A 19863-nucleotide genomic window follows, 5' to 3' on the forward strand; every position below is an offset into this window, starting at 1 on the left:
ACTGTGTACTTGCACCTTGACTGCTTGAAAAGTAACTGCATATGTTTACAGAATCACTATGTGAAAGCATCAGAGTACATTTTTGGAGAAAATACTTTGAACGTGCAACCTTCTCCTGCATGCACTTTCTATGTGCTCTTTCCAGAGTGTTCTTGACTGTCATTAATTTTCTACAAGTCTGCATGCAAGGATCCCAGAGACTAGTTTAGCACTAATGAAGTTTATTGCTGTTATGTAGCACATTATGCATTCTGACCTCTCTATGCAAAAGGAGTTTGATATTAAATGAAAGAGCCGTGACATTTCAGGTTCTGCCTCATTGGCTCTTTGAGCAAACATGAATCAGAGTACAACACAACTAGGGTCTAAGAGACAATCTCAAGGTAAGCACCCTTATCCAACAATCAACATCTTTATATGTTGTGTAGTCATCATTTGCCCAGTCAGTATATACTTTTATGTCAGTTCTTTTTCCTTTTTTGTGAATTTTGGGCGGGTTTATATTTGATTTTTTTTGTTTTGTTTTGTTTTTTTAATTGTTCATTTTCACCAAGATGGTTTTCTTGCTTGCAGCCATCTTGACCTCCTAATGAGTTTGTTTGAAGTCTTTGTGATGCTCAAGTTTGCTGTATGTCCTCCTGAGGTCATACATTGTGTCATTCGGTGGATATTCATTAGCATGGACCTTTTCCAATCATCTTTAGTTGAACCTGTTATCAAATATGTCTAACCTCTGCACTTTTCTCCCAGTAGGCCTACAGCAAATCATTTCTATCAGTCGTGTGAAGACGCATGCTACGTCCACATAAAAGCACAAATTTGAAAATAGGCACAATCCCACGTTTTCATTAAAGTACATCAGTGGGATTTTTTGCACACACTAAAGAAAGCACATTAAGATCGTCTGAATATCTCATTCATCTCTTTGTAACTTACAAATCTTTACTGATCGCACACTTGCACTGAATTCCTGTGTAGTTTTGCATGATTTATGTCACTTGTAGTCAGTGATTTTGTGTTTGGTTAATTGTGAAGCATATGTAGCGTTAATGCCTGTGCGTAACAGTTCATGTGCGTGCTCCATGTCTGTGCTTTCATGAGGCTGCAATAAGCACAGTGGAATGCAGTAATATAAGAATTACAGATATGAATAACAGATGAGAGGAACTTGTTCATTTAAAAAATAAAATTAGTCCTCATTCAATGCAGATCTGTAGAGGTTCATGCCTGCAGCGTTATGCTTGCATATACTGGAGCAGTCACATAAAATGCTACCCGTTGTTTCGTCTTTTAGTGTGAAAAATGTGCTGTCCTGTTGTGTGTGTGTGTGTGTGTGTGTGTCTGCTTATGTTCTACATTATGTTGCATTGTCTCCATCATGTAGACTTCTTGAGAATAGTGCAATCCTGGATCAGTACGAACGGGCGTCACTGACATATGAAAAAGCGGAGCGGAGGTTTACACCAGCATGATGCTGATGATGATGATGATGATGATGATGAAGGGACACTCTGACGAAAGGATATTGAAAACGTGTAATGTGAATTCATGTGCAAAGATGAACACAAAGGACTAGATGAAAATACACCAGCTGTGATGCTGTGAAGCGGGAAAGTTTTGAAAATCAGTCAGCTGTGTCCACTGTAATCAATCCAGACTTCTTTTTTTGTCTCACTGGAAAGAAATGGACCTTTAGAATGAACATGACTCCTGATTACGCATTATTACACTTTAAATTTGGGATGTTAGTCATTGTCATGGATCCTCACTGAAAACAAAATTAATGTGATCAAACATCATGAAGTTAATTTTTAAGCATGTGTTTCTCAAATTAGTAGCGTACATTTCATTTTAATAGCAAATTATAGATGCTTGCCGTTTGTCAGATCTACAAAGATTTCTTTTTATTAGTGACAATTGGAATTAAACTCAATTACTAACCCAATTCAATTTAATACTGTTGGAATAACCAGAAGCAGTTTAATTTGGATAACAATTCAAGGCCAAGTTGTGGCTACTGCATGCTTCTTTTAATATCCTTTAAAGCATTAACACACTAACATTAAATAAGAAAAGCCCCCATCTACTAATACATAAGTCATATGGACGTAAGAAGTGGTGAAAAAAAGCATCTTCTAAATTAATTGCATTGCATGTTGTTGCTTAGCTTAATCATTAGAGATTAAAGACATCTGTGCAGACGAATTTCGCCATTTTCATTTAAACTCCCTTTTAAATATGTTGACTAATGTTTTGACAGGCATTTTTATGTTCACAACGAGGTTTTTTTTGGCAAACATATTTACTTCAAGTTTGTTTGTCTTCTAACTCTCTTCTACTGTAGGAGCTTAATATCTTTGTATTAAAACAGACTTTTTTATAGGGCAAATTGAAAGGATGACAGTTTTTACAGTTATTCCAATTATCTTTCAGGGCTGATTTTACTGATGCTTTGTAAAAGAAATAACAATAAAGCTTCACCTTTTTTTCTTTGTTTTATTGGCTTTTGGTCGGCAGTTCCTCTGTCCCTTCAGTGTGCGCTCAAACGCACCACGTCTCACAATCACACGTTTTTAGATGTTGGTTTATTAGTTGTGGCTGATTCGCTTTAGAGGAAGACCAGGCCCAAACCAAAAGGATTTGTTTCACCAAACAAGACAAAGCGAGTCCTAGACGGTTCAAATGATCCCAGGTAATCACAGGTATCTGACAGACAAGTTAATTGACTTTTTGTGTTTGTCCTGATGAGATTAACCCCGTACGTACTGCAGAGGGGACAGATCAGCCTCGCCCTCCAGTGACACTCGCTGCTGGTTTTGTAGGAAAAACTGAAAAACAACCTGCATTATGCGGAAAGCGAGAAGAGTAGATCAGCTGTGAGCACAATGACATAAACACATACAAGTCACACACACAATGCATAGATTTTTTTCTTAAACTCTGTCATTGTCCGAGTACCTGTTTTCTTCTTACTGTGTCATAGTTTATGGTATTTACCATCTCTGTGTACATTATTTTCTGTATTCAATGTCATGTATGTAAATTTTACATCCATGCTCTCCACTCTTTTCCCTCCATATATACCCAATCATAGACAGACCCACTTTCTGCTGATATTGAATAAAATGCTTCTTTTCTATGCATACATTGTGCTGATGTCTGTGTGTTGTCTATTTTACAACTGTGTCAACACTTCTGTTATAGAGTTGTTGTTTTTTGTGTTCAAAACAGCCCACACTCACATTTCTGGATTAAACACTCACTCACACACACACACACACACACACAAATAAACCCACACAGCCAAAAGCTCATCTGCCAGTTTAGAGATAGAGGCAGACACCTCAGTAATTAAGTAAGTCTGAAGCAATTCGATCACAAGCAGCCCCGGCAGCATAAGAAAAGTGGAGGGCCCAGGACAGACTTAAAGTAATAGTTTTTTCATTTCTCTGCAGATACATCAGACAGATGCATCATTCCTCTGCATCTTGCCAGGTTTGACAGCATTCGGAGCTAACGTTTCCCTCCCTCGCATCTTGAGCGAACTGTTGCCCTGAGCAACCTTACCAGTGTAGAGTGTTGTGATGAGAAAAGTAAATTTAAAAAAAAAAAGGTGTGTGGTGTATGCATCAAGTTTTTCTTCTTTGGACCGCAGAGGTGCATTTTCCCGACCTGTGCTCCAAACACTGGCTAGGATTGACGAGCCATGGAACACTGATCATTTCAGATATGGGACTGAAACTTTGGGTTTTTTTTGAAAAATAGAGTACCTTTAATGTAAAGTTGTTCATGGAGAAAAAAAGAAACAGAATCAGGTTTTTTTTTTTTTATAATTTTCATGTGACTATCAAAATATGAAATTGCGTATTTCAGCTGCTGATTTCCCATTATATTTCCTATTTTGTTGTCATGTCTTGACAGTTTGTGACTGGTTGTTTTTATAACTAAACAGTTACAGAAAGCCTTGTTGATAGGACGAAAAACAGAATGTATGAAACAAAGCGATGTTAAACTTCAGAAATAGGTGCATATACATGATTCTACTGACCCGTCAACTAACCTTTATTTATTCCCCCTTTCACTGATGTCTTAACATTAATTATGTTTTTTCTGTCTTTCCCTTTGTCAGACTTCATTGCATTGTGGTGTTTTTTTTAACCCTGTTTCCATGTTTCTTTGATAAAAAACTAAGAAAATGCTGGACAGATGTTTTCAATAAACCAATGTTTACTGATTCTATTGTGATGATTTTATTTTGTCAGTGACATAATTTTTTTCTATTCTCTTCTGTTCATGGCTGTGCAGTACTTATTGTAGATATTGACCTCATGTCCTCAACATTTTGGAGGGTTGGGGAATTTATGGGGGGGGTTTTCAACCACTCAAAAATACAGAGTGGATTTTTTTTTTTTTACTAGATAAACAATACTTTAATAATTAAATGTGCCTTCTTTTAGGCCAGCAAATAAATAAATAAATAAATAAAGGATTTAGTTTTACCTCACCAGAATTGTAGAAGGCTGTGAAGGACCACTCAGACAGTACTGTTATATATAAAACTAAAAGAAAATATAACTGAATGACATTTAATCACTGACATTTAACAGAATGCATAACAGGTAAAAAATTAGAAGTGTTTTGGTTCATCCTCACAGCTCTCATACTGTTGGTTACAGTTGCAACAGGCAGCCATTTTCAGCAAAACAAGCCCTGATAAACTCACAGCTAAAGAGCCAAAGACTTCCCTCAGGAGTGCAGCCAAAAAGCACAGTGAAAAGAGAATGAACGCTGGACTTACATTAACCAGGTGGACACAAACACAGCTGCAAATGAGTGCTAATGTTGCTCTGCTCCTGTTAGTTGTGAAAATAGAAAACTGTGTGCTAGCAGAGCTTCATATCGCCAATGATATGAAAGTAATAATGTTAGTGTTGTGTTCACAGGTCGTTTCCACTGGCCACGCGTGGCTAAAAATTAACGTAGAAAACAATTTAGAAACTTTGTGGTTAGTGTCCGGGTAAAAATGGCGTCCAATTTCGTCTGGTTTTTATTGTGACACATACAGCTGACAAATCTGAACAACATTTGTTTGTTTCTTTAAAAAAAAAACACGAGTTTATACACCTTATGTCCTTCTAACGTTACTAACAATTATCAATTACACCATGATTGTATTATTACCAGTCTCTGAAGATGTGTATACTGTTTCCTGTAAATGTAAGGGCGAGCGACAGTTGGTGTTACATTAAAAACTCACTCTCCCATGAGCCCTACAGATGGTGACGACAAAATTATGCGCCTCAGGAATATAAATACCACGATTGACTTGACACAAGCCACCCCTGTAGCGCAGTATGGACTCGTAGGTAGTGTTGTAAGTTGTGTATTCGTGTCGTCCAAGAAGTCACTCTTTATATTATACTTATATTATTATGTAACCTGGTAGGTTACGGTAGTTTTCACAGCTATAGCTAGCTAACGTTAGCTGCTGACCGTGCTAAAGAACACATTAGCTTGCTAGCTGGCTATGCAGGTAACTAGAGTTTAGGCTGACTCACAGAGGACATAAACATGGCTTATACGCAGATATTGAAAGTCCTGCACCGGACTCTACAACAGACTGCCACACAGTATTCCGTGCAGAAACGCTTGCTCATCCACACACACAGGACAGTGTCGACAGTATCAAGACTGACCTTCCACGGAAGAGTCGAGGCTCCTGCGTCCGTTTTACCAGCAGTGAGCTGCTTCACTTCAGCACAGACACGGCGGAGTATTTCGCTCGACTCCACTGCCAGAGACAAAAGGAGCCCCGAAGAGAGAGATAAGTCAGTGTCCAGGTTTCAGGGTGGCAGCCCAAAGCCTTCAGGTGCACAAAAAGGTAAGCAAGGCACTGAGGTGAGTATAATACGAGTTCACACACCTCAGTCACTCTAATGATTGAGTCCAGAAATAGTATCTGAGTCCAGTGCAATGTCTTACAATTGATTGTTTGTCTGCTCCAAGAGCCAGAAAGTGCAAAATTTAATAACTATTTAATAACCCTCAATATCTTCCAGCGAAAGAAGCTGGCAGAGACTTCACCTACTTGATAGTTGTCCTAGTTGGCCTGGGAGTGACAGGTGACTACAACCTCAAGATTTCAAGAGTTTCCATTGCAAACATTTGATGTATTTGCATTTGATTTATCATCTTATTTCAGGTGAGATAACGCATATGGACACTAAAATGTGTTGTTCTCTGTGTGTGTTTCTCAGGAGGGCTGTTATATGTGGTGTTTGAGGAGCTGTTTTCTTCCTCAAGTCCAAATAAAATCTATGGCAAAGCCTTCAGCAAAGTCAGGTTAAACCCAGAGGTAAGAATGACATCAACAGTTAACATACTGTTTATTCTGCATTGTTAGACTAAATGCATGCATTTATTGTGACAGTTATTGTATAGTATGTTATGAAATTATGCCATGCAATTCTTGGAGTCATCTGCTGAAAAGTAAAGCGCACAAAAACATTTTTGTTTATTGAAAATGTAGGTGATTGGTGCATTTGGGGAGCCAATCAAGTGTTACGGGGAGACGACCCGTCGAGGAAGGAGGCAACAAGTCAGGTGGGAATTTTCCTACTCTGTCCAAATAAGCTGTTAAATATCAGTGCATGAGCTAATTAGTAAGTTGTACATTTCTGTCCAGTTAAGTTTAACTTGCCATGTGCTTTTATTCTGTGCATCAGTCTGTCAGTGAGATTATAATGATATGATAAATCAATTGTAATAGTGTTCTGCACAATTTCAGGAACATGACATATCTTAGATCTGATTTGCAGTACACAGAAGTAAGCATCTGTGTGATTATACTGCTGAGATATTACAGTGTTTTGATCGTGTGTGTGTGTGTGTGTGTGTGTGTGTGTGTGTGTGTTTCCACTGTAGACATCTGGAGTACTTGAAGGATGGACTGAAGCATATGCAGCTCAAGTTTTACATTGAAGGCTCTGAGCCAGGCCTCAAAGGAACTGTGCATTCAGAGTCAAAAGAGGTTGGTATTCTCCCTTGTTAAAATGCAGTTCATGATATAGATGTAACATACCAAAGCAGTATCAAGAATTATAGATGAAGATTATGGCAAAATCCATAAGTAATTTCACATGTGACAGCAGAGACTAAATGTATAAAAGTGATAATTACACAGTTATTCTTTACATGATTTTACTGATGTCCACCAACTTGAGGTACTGTTTTAACTTCTTGTTGCTCTACAGAATCCTGAAACTGGAAAATATGAGTTTCGTTACATATTTGTGGACATAGACACCTACCCAAGACGGACCATCATTGTGGAAGACAACCGATATGAAAGATAATGGACGGAAAAGTGTCACTTCAGTAAAAAGAAACATTGTGTTTGTGTTATTGGAAAAATCGCTGACAGTGTGCTGTAAATTTAACTTTGATTTACTATTTAAAGCTGTTATGTTAAACATCAGCAATTTTGGCCAGTTTAAACTTTGCACAGCAATGTACTGGTCAGCCCCTGGTGAAGAGTTTGCAAAGCACAGTCTCTTTCATAGAAAATGATCTTTGACTATTATGAATTATTGTTTTATAAATCACACACATGCTACAGATTTTCTGACTAAAACACCACAGCGTATCTTGAATTTTGAAATAACTTGTCATCAAAGATGCTTTTAAATTCTAATAAAAAACTTTGTATGTCAGATCCACAAGAACAGATATAATAAATACAGTATCAGTGTTGTCTTTTTTCTGAGAGTGTTGCATTAGAATCTGAGGATGTCACTATGATTGACCTTTCACCTTTATGGTATTGGATGTATGTGTCTGATTGGGGCATTAGCAGTTTTAATCAGACTTTCAAACTTAAGTCTTTGTTTAAAACTATGTCAAGTCTGTCACTTCAGAGATCTTGAAACTACTGCAGATTCCTTGTGTTCTGCTTAGACATTAACTCAGTCACATACACATAAATATTCCAAAAGGCCTGTTTTCAATTAATATCATTCTTGTATCCAGTGTTTTATTTTTGATGTTTTAATTTTTTTTTAAAGGCAGATTGCATTATACAACAATAACCACTAGATGGAGGCAAAGAATCAAGAGGTGGGAACAAACTTTTTGCCCTTTGGATTATTTGAGAATTTCTCATTCAGTTACATTTTTATATATATTGAATAGTCTTTAATTAAACTCTTAGTTGTTTTTTTTTATCTGTTGATGCATAATGACATTGTTGAGGAAAGTATTCTGTGTTTGGTCCTATTTCTTACCTTTTTGTCAGATGAACCTATGCTACCTTCATTGAGGTTCGGAAATGTTTTCTGTCTGATGAACGTCAATGAAAAGCTCTGGCAATAACTCGACAAAGATTACGTTTTTTGAATCACTTTTTTGTAATAACTTTTTCAGCTGAGATGTCCTCTTCAGGGAGGAAGAGAATTTGTTATTACTGTGTTGAATCATTTCACAATTGTATTTTTTTTTTTTTTTTTTTTTTGGCATTTTTCTTCCATCCCTTTCTTTTTTATCAAATTAAAACATCACCTACTAACCTAACTGAGATGGGCTTTCTCGTTTCAGTGATCCTATGCCCGCACATAATAGCTCGGCGCTGCTTGATTCTAATTCAACGGTCATTAAAGCCACATTTGGATATACAATTTTGACCGCAACAACAGCACATGAACGTAAAACCGCAGCGATTAATTGGAATGATTGACTCTCTGAACGAGGGGACAGTTACGGGAAGCTCTGAAGGCAACACTCCTGAACGCCGCCCACTGTGAAACCGAAGGCAGTATTGAACGCACGGGGATGAGCTAACTCGGTTAACGCTAGCTAAACCTCTATAGGACTAGTGTAGTTGTTTCCTCAATGTTAGTAAATGAATAGCTTATCGATTAACTAGCTAGTGGCCTTGTATATAGCTTAATACCAATAAGGTATGGTCAAAAAAGAAGGTCAGTTTTAGTGGTTGTTTTGTTCACGGCGTGGGTAAACAGAGTAGCTGCTGTTGTTGTTGTTGTGGCCTGCTGTACGATAGCCTAGCTAGACAAGCTGTAGCCTCAGTTGTGTTCCTGGAGCTGTGCTCGCATCACATCCCCGAGACGACAAGAGGAATGACACACCTTTCCTGTTAATCGCAAAGTCTACCTGTCGCTGTGAAGTAAGTTCAAAGTCCTGTTGTGTTTTTGCGTGTAGCTGAATTAAAGGAGGAGCTGTCGTGCTAAGTCTAGCATCTGTTTGTAGTTACAGAAAGTGCTTGAACATTTAAGTCAGCCTAGCTTAAAGTGATGAGATGCCCTGAGCTTCTGAGTTTATTAAGTGAGTTAGTGTTAACAGCTAGTACAGAAATCTATTAAACAAAGCAATGTAATGATGTACTCAAAATTATTACCGTTTTCAGGGCAATTTGTGGTTTTGGCCAGGGATCAGCAGGTTGTTCCCCAGCTATGAGAGCCTCTGCTCAGTAACTGACATCTCACAGAACATGGAGCTATACTGGTACATGTGAGTATAACTCATGTAGTTTGTGTTGCATCTCTCTCTCTTTTTTTGTGCAGTTTAAAACTGACGTGTAAAGTTGCCCCCCCCTTTTCTCTTTCCTCTCTCCTTTACAGAGTTGTTATCATATTCATCATCATCAAGATATTCTTCTACGTGTGCTGGTACCGATCGAGACAAAGGCAACTGGCAGCCTACCTGAGCAACCCACGCAATGCTCAGATAGTCATTGTTGGAGGAAGAGCCTGCCTTCATCAGATGTGTGAGCGACAGAGTGTAAGTGCAGATCCCAGCATTCAAACACAAACTTGTCCTACATTTGAAACCCTTAATCTAGCTGTCGACCACTGAAGTGGTTTTGCGCCTCCAGGATATGTCTCTGTCATGGCTGAGGATGAGTATGCCTCGGCTCTAGGGTTTTGGTAATGAAGAGAATTTCTTTATGGAGACTGACTTGAATGTGGTACACCGGACAAACATATGGCACTTAAATCAGGACCCTGCTTGACCTCATGTTTGTAATTACACTGTTTTCAGTTGCTGTGGCTTGAATTGTGGCTGTTGAATTGAGTTTCAATAACCTTGTCCTAAGTGAGCTTAAAGGTTAACTGTAACCTCAAATTCTGCAAGAACCCAACATATTTAAAGAATAGAATAGAAAGGAGTGAAGGAGAAGTGACTGTAGCTTGTGTGACCCTGTGCCTTCACGAAGCCTTGGCTGGCTTGGGATTTGTATCTCTATTACAACCAGGCTGTGGGTGTGCTTGAAGGTGTGTCTTTAGCTGATGAAACGTGTTTCTTGATTGATAGTACTACACTACCTTCAACCGTTGTTGGTAGCAAGCTACTTATCCTCATGGATTTTCAGGCTGTTATGTATTTGCTTGCCATCTCCCTCTCATGGCTTGAAAAACAGAGATAGGATGATTGAAACTGATTAAGTATCTGCTATGTGTAGCAATATCAGCGGAAGATACATAAATGTGTCGCTGAATCATCCCTGAATGATGACGACGCTAATCTGACAACTCCGCAGCCCTCTTGGAGGCAGCTGGGCGCACTTTCAGCCGACACCAGAGATGGTCCATCTCAGGTGTGACTCAGCAGAAGTCATTCGATTAAATTGGGGATTGAAATTCAAAGCGACGTGGCATGGTTTGACACGACGCAGCCAAAAATGCCAATGGAAAAGCCTTCATGTGTGAGGCCAAGACACTGACCACCACTGAGTCGCACAGACAGAAAGTAAGCCAGTCATGAGCTGAAAGGGCACAGGGTTTGATGGAGCTTGGACAGTCACTAGAAGTACATTTATGGCCCTTTGGGAGAGTTACTGTGTGAGTACCTGTGTTGTGCAGGGCTAGTGGCTCTTCTTCAAGAGGCTCTCCCATGTGTGAGCCAGTGGAGGAGTGTCAATGAATAGCCAACATACGTAATAGACCTCGCAGTCTTGCACATTGGAAGGGCCAGAGAATTCGGCTGAACCAAGCAGACACATGGAAGCTCATTTTGAGTAGAAAAAGCAGCTTTTTACTCACCATAAATGAATTCTGTTGTGAGATTAGCTATATTACCATCATATGCCAATAAGCATGTGTGTGCACAGTGAAATTAAAACGTGTGTAGTTTATCTCTGACTATGTAAACTTTGCTTGACCCACCAGCAGCAGCGACACGCTAAAACTGGTGCTTTCCAAAGCGAAGTTTAGGCCTGTTCTCAGAGCTGTTTTAAGGCCTGCAGGAAGAGAAATTCAAAGAAGGTCACAGTTACATTTTTGCAGAGGAGTTGTTTGTTCTCTCAAGAGGGCATGTGGTTTTCTGTCAGTCAGCTTTCACTTACATCTCACTTTCAGTGACGTACTGAGCGAGTGTGTGGATGTGCATTAATAGGTACAAGCCTCTGGTTTGCGTGTACTAGTGTGCTTACATTTTTCTGTTTAGTTTGTTTGACCTTGTTGACGTCAGAGGTCTGGCAGGGCACGTTGCATTTGGGACACTTCTGTAGTTAGAAAGTAGTGGTGAGTGTGACTAGGTGCTTTTTTTTTTCTTTTTTTTTTTAAACAAGTTTGTAAAATTTCAACCCTGCATGTGAGATATTTTTGTGCAAAGATCTTCAGTAAAGGCACTGACAGGTCGACGGGAGTGGACTCTACATCTCTTCTAATGTGTTATTTGCTTGAGGTTGTGATTAGTTTATGCGATTAGTCTTGGCTGCCCTTGAAGAGTCATTTGATAACTGGGATGATTTCGATAGTGCTCTTTCTGTCTGTTTTGTAGCTTGTTTTTGCTGACACTTGCTTTTTATATGTATTTTAAAGCTGCCTACAAAATGTAGGCCTCTCTTTCAATGATCCCTTTAAGTCAGGCATGTCAAACTGATTCCATAAAGGGCCGTGTGGCTGCAGGTTTTTGTTCCAACCCAGGAGGAGCACACCAGGCTGGAATCAATTAATCAGCTGATCTCAGTCTTCAGCTGATAACTAAGTGAACCCTTGATGTAGATTGGTTGGCCTGGTGTGCTCCTCCTGGGTTGGAATGAAAACCTGCAGCCACACGGCCCTTTATGGAATCAGTTTGACATGCCTGCTTTAAGTACTCGTTAAATGTAGTTTTATTTGTGTTGATGTTTTCACCGATATGTCTAGAACAGTAATGGCAGTCTTTTCAGTGGGCTGCAGGTTCCATCATGATTGTGTTTCCCCCAGGGCCTTTCTGCTTTACTACCTCTGTAAAACACCTGGAAGCAATCTCCATGATTCAGAACCTTCCTAAAATATGCTCCATGAATCATATGAAACAGGTTTTTCTGACATTTCTAACTTATTTCTGTCTTTTCCCACTTCCTCCACTTATATTGCAACACTGCATGAACGACAAAGGTATTTTTCTAAGAAATGATTCATTTAAAAGAGAGTCTGCATGAAAAGTCAATTTAGTCATTTCCTGTTAATCTTGCCTACTTGTGGTAGTTACATCTCAGAGGCACAGTTTGTGATATTTTTAGTGTTATTTGGAATATTTGTGTGACAGGAAATGCCCCAGTTGTTAAAAAAAAGAAATAAATAAATGATGCATCTATGCAGAAACTGAGAGATGCCTGAGCTTTTGACCTTGGGTTTCCCCAGACCACTTATAACATCCTTTGTGCTATCTGAAGTTTTTTTAGACAAAGTCCAAGGTTGCCCGTCTTTGTGTCTTAATCAGACATGCATATATATATATATATATGTTTTAAAGGAATAATTCCATCTTTGGTAACAACCCCATAAGCCCTCCTACCTCCTTGCATTCATCATTATCTTTTTGCTTCTACTTCTTACTCCTCCGCCTCAGGTCCCTGATTGCTCCTTGTTCTACAACTCTTCTGTTTGCTGTACTTCTTTTTTTTTTTTTTTTTTTCCTTCTCCCCCTCCTTTGTTCCTCTCCTCCTTGTTCCCTCTGCCGTCTCTGGTGTATAATGTTCCCTGTTTAGATTTTAATGGAATGTGCAGCAGGGAGGCCCCATGGTCATCCATAACCCAGCACCCTGAAAGTTTACTGGAGAGGCACCAGGACGACTCGAGTCCTGGGCTTAAATGAATCAAACGTAGTGGGTAGAAAAAGTCTTGATGTAGTATCACTCATGAAGTTGGACAGTCTTATTCGTGGCTACCTGAAGTGAAGCTGTGAGGAAAAACCTTTGATACATGCAGGCTCTGGAGAGAGTTGAATAGTTTTTTTAACATTGTGTCACGATAATTATGTGACTTCATTTTTGTTATTTGTGTGGTTATCACCTTGACCTTGGCGTGGTCTGCCTCATCACTCTGTGTCACCCCCACAACAACATAATAGCAATATTTAACTAATTATGACAGTCTGCAAGGGCATCAACCCATCAACATCTGCACTGCATGTGCCTTCTTCCTGTTCCTGTTGTAGATAAAAGAGCAAACATGGGTTAGAATAGTCAAACCTCAGAGCTATTTAGAGCATCACCCCTCTAACCAGTCATTTGATCAAACTGACTGTGACTGCTTGTTCTCTTTGTCGTCTCTTTCTCATGCAAAGATAATCACCCGCTTCAGTTCGTGTGTGATTTTAATCCCCTATGCCGTCACGTCATCCTTTCTTCATTTAAAGGGACTGATATTCTTTTAGAATATATGTTGGGAAATGACATTTACGCCTCAAGTGTCACAGCCTGGTTTATCATCCACGACCCCCGCCTGTTTATGTGTTTCACCGGTAGACGTCTCGCCCCAGCGTTTTGTGTAAGCAGCTTTATGGTCGGGTTAAGGTGGTTCATTGGGTTTGGGGCGAAAATGTTCCAATGCTAGTCAGCCCAATGTTGGAAAACACATTCAAACGTAGAAAAGGCCGGCACGCATGAGGCCGGCAGCCCATCACACCCACAGTATCTCGTTCCTCTTGAAGAATATGGCCATGCTGTTTGTTCAGTGATGTGTGTGCGCTTCAGTGTGTTTAGACTTGCTTGTCAGTCTAGGCCTGAAGCAATGCGTTAGAAGGAAGGCTCAGTGGAGGAGCAAATGCACAAATCCAATATTGTCTTAACTAGCAGAGATATGCATGGTAAAACCAGCCAAGTTAGTGGTGCAGTGGTGGTAGAAGTGTGAACATTTGTATTGTTGGTTTTAGCTGAGAGATCTGTGACTGTCTGAGCTACATGTTATTTCTGCCTCTATGTACAGGTGTACGGGAATGTGTCTATAAGTGCTTCTGCTTTTTTGTGTGTATCAGTAACTCTGTTTCCGTCCTTCCCTCTGTAGCAAACCTCTGTCTGGCCTAGTTGGTATGGTGTTCAGGATGACCTGTCCATAGAAGAGCCCTCCACAGCATTGCCACCAGCTGCATCCTTCTCCCACTTGGACATGCCACCGCCATATGAGGCCGTCTCTGGAGGTAGCGCACACACACTTTTCACAAGACTAAACCTGCTGCTGTCTCACTCACGAGCCTGTTTAAAAGTTGAGCCACCATGACTGCTTCACTTCATTCACGAGTTCCTGTTTTGATTAGCAGTATATAGTTATTTTAGCGTCTCATTTCTTTTAATTACATTCCACAGAGTGACTGTGTTTACGCTGTTTGATTCACTTCTTGTTACGAGCGACAGTGTGAGAGTCTGCTTTGTTTCATTGCGGAATATTCCTGTGCCGCTGCCGTATTTACACTGTTTGATTTACTGTGATAACGAGCGGAGGTCACTGTGAGAAGAAGGTTTGCAGCGGAGATGCCTTTGCTAAGTGTGTGTTACTGCACAACTGAGCCCGACCAACAGAATATTTTGCAGATCTTCTTAGCCCTTTGTCGTTGGTTTTGAGATGCACATTTGAAGAAAATGGGCAGAAGTAAATTAAATTGATGCTGTTGTGCTTAACACCAGTGGTGGAAGAAGTATTCAGATCCTTTAAGTGACAATACCACACTGTGATAAGTCCTGCATTCAAAACCTTATTTAGGTAAAAGTATCTAAGTATTATCCACAAAACGTAAGTCAAAAGTAAAAGTACACATTCTTTATTATTATATATGATGTTTTTGATGTTATTACTGCTGCATTAATGTGTATGTTGCATATTACTGCTGTAGTTGTTGGAGGTTGAGCTAATTAACTGCTATGCATATATATATATATATATATATATAACTTTCCCTGTGGTATCAAAATGGCATCGAATTTATTGTAATATTGTATCGAAGTTAGAAAGTCCAACCACTTTTGTGCCCCTCTGTTCCACTCATCCACGTTCACATCCACTTTCTTCACCAGTAGCTCAAGCAGTGTGGTAGGAAATGCGCGTGAACTTTGATGTGCAAGCCAGAGACTGTTCAATCTATCCATATCAAGCAAAAGCATTCAGAGCTTATAACTATGCGTGGATGTAAATGTTGTTATGATCACCTATCAAGATTGTTTTATCGCCCAGCCTGCGATCAGAGTACATTTGATTGTTATTTTCATGTAGTTGCCTGAAGTTGTTCTGTACAGGTTGGAAGTACTCATGACAAAAACAGGGCCCCGCCTTCTTTTTTTCTTAATTTTTTTTGTCATTTTAACAGTTTGTTTTTCAGACCTTTTATTGACATAATAAACATCTAGCTATTTGTACTCAAATGTCGAATACGGCCTGAAAAATCTACCGAAAAGTCTGGAAATTTGAGTCTGGAACCGTTTGCAGTTGAGAAAAGTCGTTCACTGAAACAAAGCTGGTCCCCTCGCTGCGACGAACAGCCGTCCCTTCAATGTCCTCCATTGTTCCCGTGTTTGTGTTGCGTTGAAGATGATGTCACAGCAGTTTCACGCGGCGTCGCTATGACGATCAGCTGACAGTCCCATCCGCCGCCTGCAGTGGAGAACGAAAAACAAGAAAAGAACCGGGTACCAAAAGTGAGCCGAGCCGAGCCGGACCACGCAGAAACAGGGCTTTAATCGTTAGGATTCAACAACTTCAGGCTGCTCCTTGCATACTGCCTGCTGCTCATATGTCAGTTAAGTTAGTTAAGAGTTAACTCATTTGTGTGCTGCCAGAAGCGAAACCGGGGGGTGGGGGGTGGGGGGGCAATGCAGCCGATCCTCTTTTCACCAAGAGCGGCTCGTGCGCTCGGCACACTGCTGGTGCTTTGGGAGCAGTCAGATCTTTACTGCAGGTTGACACAAGTCAGCCAGTCGGTGTCGTGTTGGCGTCAAGTTCTTCTTCTCTTTCGCAAAAAGAGCGTGCTCATTTAGTCTGACAGCAGGTCAGTGGTGACATTTCGGGACTAATTGTATTACTTGATGTTGCAGCCTCCTTTTCATCCCCACATACGATCTTGTTCCCTGTAAAAGATACCAGATGAGCAGTGCTGGGTCCCTTTCCCTTAGAGAAATATTTCAACTGTGCTTTTACATGAATGTATGTATGTCTCTACACCACAATATCACACCTTCATGATCAAATTGTGATTCCGGGACCATTTGAGGTATCAAACATGACGATAAGCCATTGTCGCTCATAGCTTCGAAACTTTCCGTACGTCATATGTAGTATGAGTCATTTGGATTGGCCAGGTCATTACGTGAGCCAGTGGTGTCAGTAAAACTCATTTCTAGATTAATCAGGGTTGTGTTTTCAGGTGTTTTTTCGCCAACCAATCAGACGAGAGAGAGAGAGTGCGTGGTCAGACTGAGAGGCGAGTGTACCGGAGTTCAGAGGGTGGTAATAGGCAAGTGAAAAGAGAGCGAATTTTATAATGAGAACACAGCAAACAAGGACTGAGATAACAACTTTGCGGCGAGAAGAAGTTGCAGCAGAGAAGAACAGTTTTTTGATGAGAGCAGCTGAGGGGGGATTCAGGTGAGTTGGCTGTTCTGGAGTCAGCTTTCTCCTACGTCTCTTCTTCTCCTTCATCACTGGGTTTCCTGAGATCCTTTGACTGCGTTTGGCTCCTGTGTCTCTCACACACCCTCCCTCTTCCTGTGTACAGTTTGTCTCACTTGTCATTTCCTGATGCACCTTCGGGGGACATTGGGAGCGTTAGTTTTGATGCAGTGGATCTCCTCACTAGGCAGCTGATGGACTGGTTGACCTGTTTTCTTCTCTTCTTTCAGAGGACGATCTGAAGCCCCCTCCCTACAGCGAGTGTGCTCATGGCGATGAGGCCGCCGCACCCCGTCCCTCCCATCACACTCCTCTCATATCTGAGGGAGGAGACTCCTTCAGCGTAAACGAAGCCCCGCCGCCCTACACGCCGTCTCCCCCCGCGCAAGATGGGCCTGTGAGCCACAGCGAGTCCCTGGCAGAGAGCGGATCCGCCTAATCAATCCCTGATGCCAGTTTGCCTTTTCCATGCACTGCCTTCCCACATTCGACCTCAGTGATCGTTGCCAGCCTAACTCTCATCACATGAGAGCAAGTGTGTGCGTGTGCGTGTGTGTGTGCGTGCGTGCGTGCGTGTGTGTGTGTGGTTTTTGAACTAAGTTTTTTTTCTACTATTGTATTGTTTAAAAAAAAATGTGGTCATCTGATGAGTTTGGCAATAACAGATGACATCAGCACGCCTGTGTGCCTCAGTCAGAACCTGCCTCCCAGCGATGATGAGGATGAGGATGAGGATGATACCCCCGACCTCTAAGCTCAGAGGGAACCAGTGACATCCAGATCAGCAGAGAGAAAGATACTTTCGAGGGTGAAAGTTTCCTCCTGTGTGTTCGAGGCCACTTCCTTTCACAGACTTCACGCGCGATTGGGGAAATGAGTAGATGCTCGACAGCTTGTAGTTCCTGCTGCTGTGACACTGAACACTTCATCCGTGTGTGTCTATCTATAGACATTGCTCAGAACACAGTTACTCAGTAACAGGCTGTCTGTGCTGTGACGTTTCCATCGCGGACTAATTCGATTTTCTGGCAATTTGCTGCATTCGTGTGCAGAACGAATAAATTGTTTCAAGTTCTTCGAGCTGTTATTACTCTCAGTGCTTCATTAATGCTGCACATGTGTTATTTGAAGACAAAGTATGTCATCGGAGAACTATTGGATAATGAATGCACTAATTGTTTTAAGTAATGGCTTCATTAGCATAAGCGATTCCGTTTAATACATCATGGTGATTATACTGGCACATTAGGCGATTCAAATGCCTGTTAGATCTGTGAACGGAAGTGAGCGCGGACAAGTCGGCGAAAAGAACGAACGCTGCTGATTATCACCTCTGCTGCTGGGTTCTGTCTGTTGCTGCTGTACATTAGCACCTGTATGGCAGAAAGCAAGGCTCCGTGCAAACAGTATAGAAATGAGTCTCGTCACTTCAGTGTCCAAAAAAGTTGTGGAATTCGACAAAACGTCCTCAGAAGTCTAAAGAAAAAAAACACGTCCTGTAGTTGTAGGTTCAGCTGTAATGATGATTTGAGAAAAAATATAAAGCGAAAAATGTGCAACAATCTTGAATAAAACTACACAACTGTGAGCTCGGGCTCAAAACACGATGAAGCTGAGCTGGAGGCTGCATTTTATGCGCTTGCGGAGAACCCATCAACAAAACTCAGTTATTATTACTTTTTTTTCATAATAATTTTTGAAAAATGAAGACTAACCAAAAGCTTTTTTAACAACAGCTTCTGTTTCTTGTAATCTTCTTGTTAATCTACCACAGGCTGGTAGAGCTCCACAAACTGTGCGTTTGCCCTGTTTGTATTTTCTGGTGTAGTATTGCTTTGGGGAAAGGTTATTACTTCGCTTTTTGCTTTTTCTGTCCATGCATTTCAGATAATCCATAAATAACACTGTAAGCAGACGCTCCCTACTGATCCGTGCCTGAAGTTTGTTTCAGCAACAATAGAGTCTGTTTAGTGTCTGAATATTACAGGAAATGAGAGAAATCAAAACAAAATGAGCGCAGTATGAATGTATTTTGGGACTTTGGGAAAAGACAAAAAATGTGGGGTATATTCATGGAGGATCAGAACTTCAAATGTTAAAATGTAATGTGTTTCAATGATAATCCTTCGTATTGTGATGACAAATCGTGGAGCATCTGCGGTGATGCCTTTTTGAAAAAAAAAAAAAACCTTACCTGTGGTTTCACACTCTGAAGGCTGCAACAGAGAAGCTGCAGCGCACAAATCTAAACTTTGAACTCTGGTGACATCACTAACACAGCAGCAGCGTGACGGCGGCGGTCGACTGCCTGAACTGTCGTGTTACGGGCTTCTGCTGTACCGTGTGTCACGTTCGTTAACGTCATGTTCATTCCCATTGTGGCTGACATCAGATCTACCCAGCTGTCCAGTAGCCTTGTGAGTTGAGGGGGAATTCTTCTTTTTTTTTTCTGTTTCGGGGAAAATACACCTTCTGTATTAAATTGTTGTTTATAATCTTTCTGGTGTTAGTTTCTTGCTTTACCTTGTGTGTGAAGTCACTTAAACGTTTATCTGCACTGTAGAAAAACAATAGCAAAATAGACCTTATATACTTTAATTCATAATAGCTGCTCATTCCGGGTTATGTGTTTCTAGTGATGTTTAATTCATTTATGGGCTATGCCAATACTATTTTAGAGGAGCAGCTGTAAAAAGGTATTCCAGCCATTTAGTACTGCACCAGAGGCTAAGATATTTCAGTCTCTGGAATTTGTCAAGCTCCAGGAACACAAACTGCACTTCCCATAATGCAACTCAATTGTAGTGGGAATTTAGCCCTCTGAATGCCCACTTAGGTCAAACTCTACATCCTCAGTATTTAACTGAGGGTTTCTGTTGCTGACGTTTTCCGTCAGAAGTCTCTTGACAACCTCAGTGACTTTGTCAGGGTCATTTTCTCACACTTTGGAAAGCCCCTCCAGAGCCACAGAGGACAGAACTCCCCT

At 40.7% G+C, this 19863-nt stretch overlaps 3 protein-coding genes across 4 annotated transcripts in view; all 3 read left to right on the plus strand.

Annotated features, from left to right (window-relative positions):
- The window catches only part of neto1l (neuropilin (NRP) and tolloid (TLL)-like 1, like), a 63140-nt gene extending 61668 nt beyond the window's left edge, over nt 1-1472 (plus strand). The window contains exon 11 of one of the 2 annotated variants that reach the window (XM_041961747.1): nt 1385-1472. In XM_041961747.1, coding sequence (XP_041817681.1) covers nt 1385-1472 — 88 coding nt within the window. Of the gene's footprint in view, nt 1-308; nt 370-1384 lie in introns of those variants that run through there. The other variant, XM_041961748.1, reaches the window with a different exon arrangement.
- Nucleotides 1473-5338: 3866 nt separating this feature from the next.
- On the plus strand, nt 5339-7752 carry timm21 (translocase of inner mitochondrial membrane 21). The gene is made up of 6 exons (XM_041961754.1): nt 5339-5881; nt 6060-6122; nt 6258-6355; nt 6530-6603; nt 6925-7030; nt 7254-7752. Exons 1-6 carry the CDS (start codon nt 5572-5574, stop codon nt 7353-7355), a joined length of 753 nt encoding a protein of 250 aa, XP_041817688.1. The 5' UTR covers nt 5339-5571; the 3' UTR covers nt 7356-7752.
- A 1058-nt stretch (nt 7753-8810) lies between these two features.
- Nucleotides 8811-19091, plus strand: si:dkey-118j18.2. The gene is made up of 5 exons (XM_041961419.1): nt 8811-9178; nt 9419-9522; nt 9633-9792; nt 14286-14418; nt 17108-19091. Exons 2-5 carry the CDS (start codon nt 9503-9505, stop codon nt 17314-17316), a joined length of 522 nt encoding a protein of 173 aa, XP_041817353.1. The 5' UTR covers nt 8811-9178; nt 9419-9502; the 3' UTR covers nt 17317-19091.
- Nucleotides 19092-19863: the final 772 nt, after the last annotated feature.

This window comes from Chelmon rostratus, chromosome 20 (assembly GCF_017976325.1).
Source record: "Chelmon rostratus isolate fCheRos1 chromosome 20, fCheRos1.pri, whole genome shotgun sequence".
In the NCBI taxonomy this organism is placed as follows: domain Eukaryota; kingdom Metazoa; phylum Chordata; class Actinopteri; order Chaetodontiformes; family Chaetodontidae; genus Chelmon; species Chelmon rostratus.

Bases quoted from the DNA above. Each gene is read 5' to 3' on its own strand.
- si:dkey-118j18.2 (XM_041961419.1), top strand. From the start codon at position 9,503: ATGGAGCTATACTGGTACAT. The intron at 9,523-9,632 runs GTGAGTATAACT...TCTCCTTTACAG, and splicing joins ATGGAGCTATACTGGTACAT to AGTTGTTATCATATTCATCA. The intron at 14,419-17,107 runs GTAGCGCACACA...CTCTTCTTTCAG, and splicing joins ATATGAGGCCGTCTCTGGAG to AGGACGATCTGAAGCCCCCT.
- timm21 (XM_041961754.1), top strand. From the start codon at position 5,572: ATGGCTTATACGCAGATATTGAAAGTCCTGCACCGGACTCTACAACAG. The intron at 6,356-6,529 runs GTAAGAATGACA...TTGAAAATGTAG, and splicing joins AAGTCAGGTTAAACCCAGAG to GTGATTGGTGCATTTGGGGA. The intron at 7,031-7,253 runs GTTGGTATTCTC...GTTGCTCTACAG, and splicing joins TGCATTCAGAGTCAAAAGAG to AATCCTGAAACTGGAAAATA.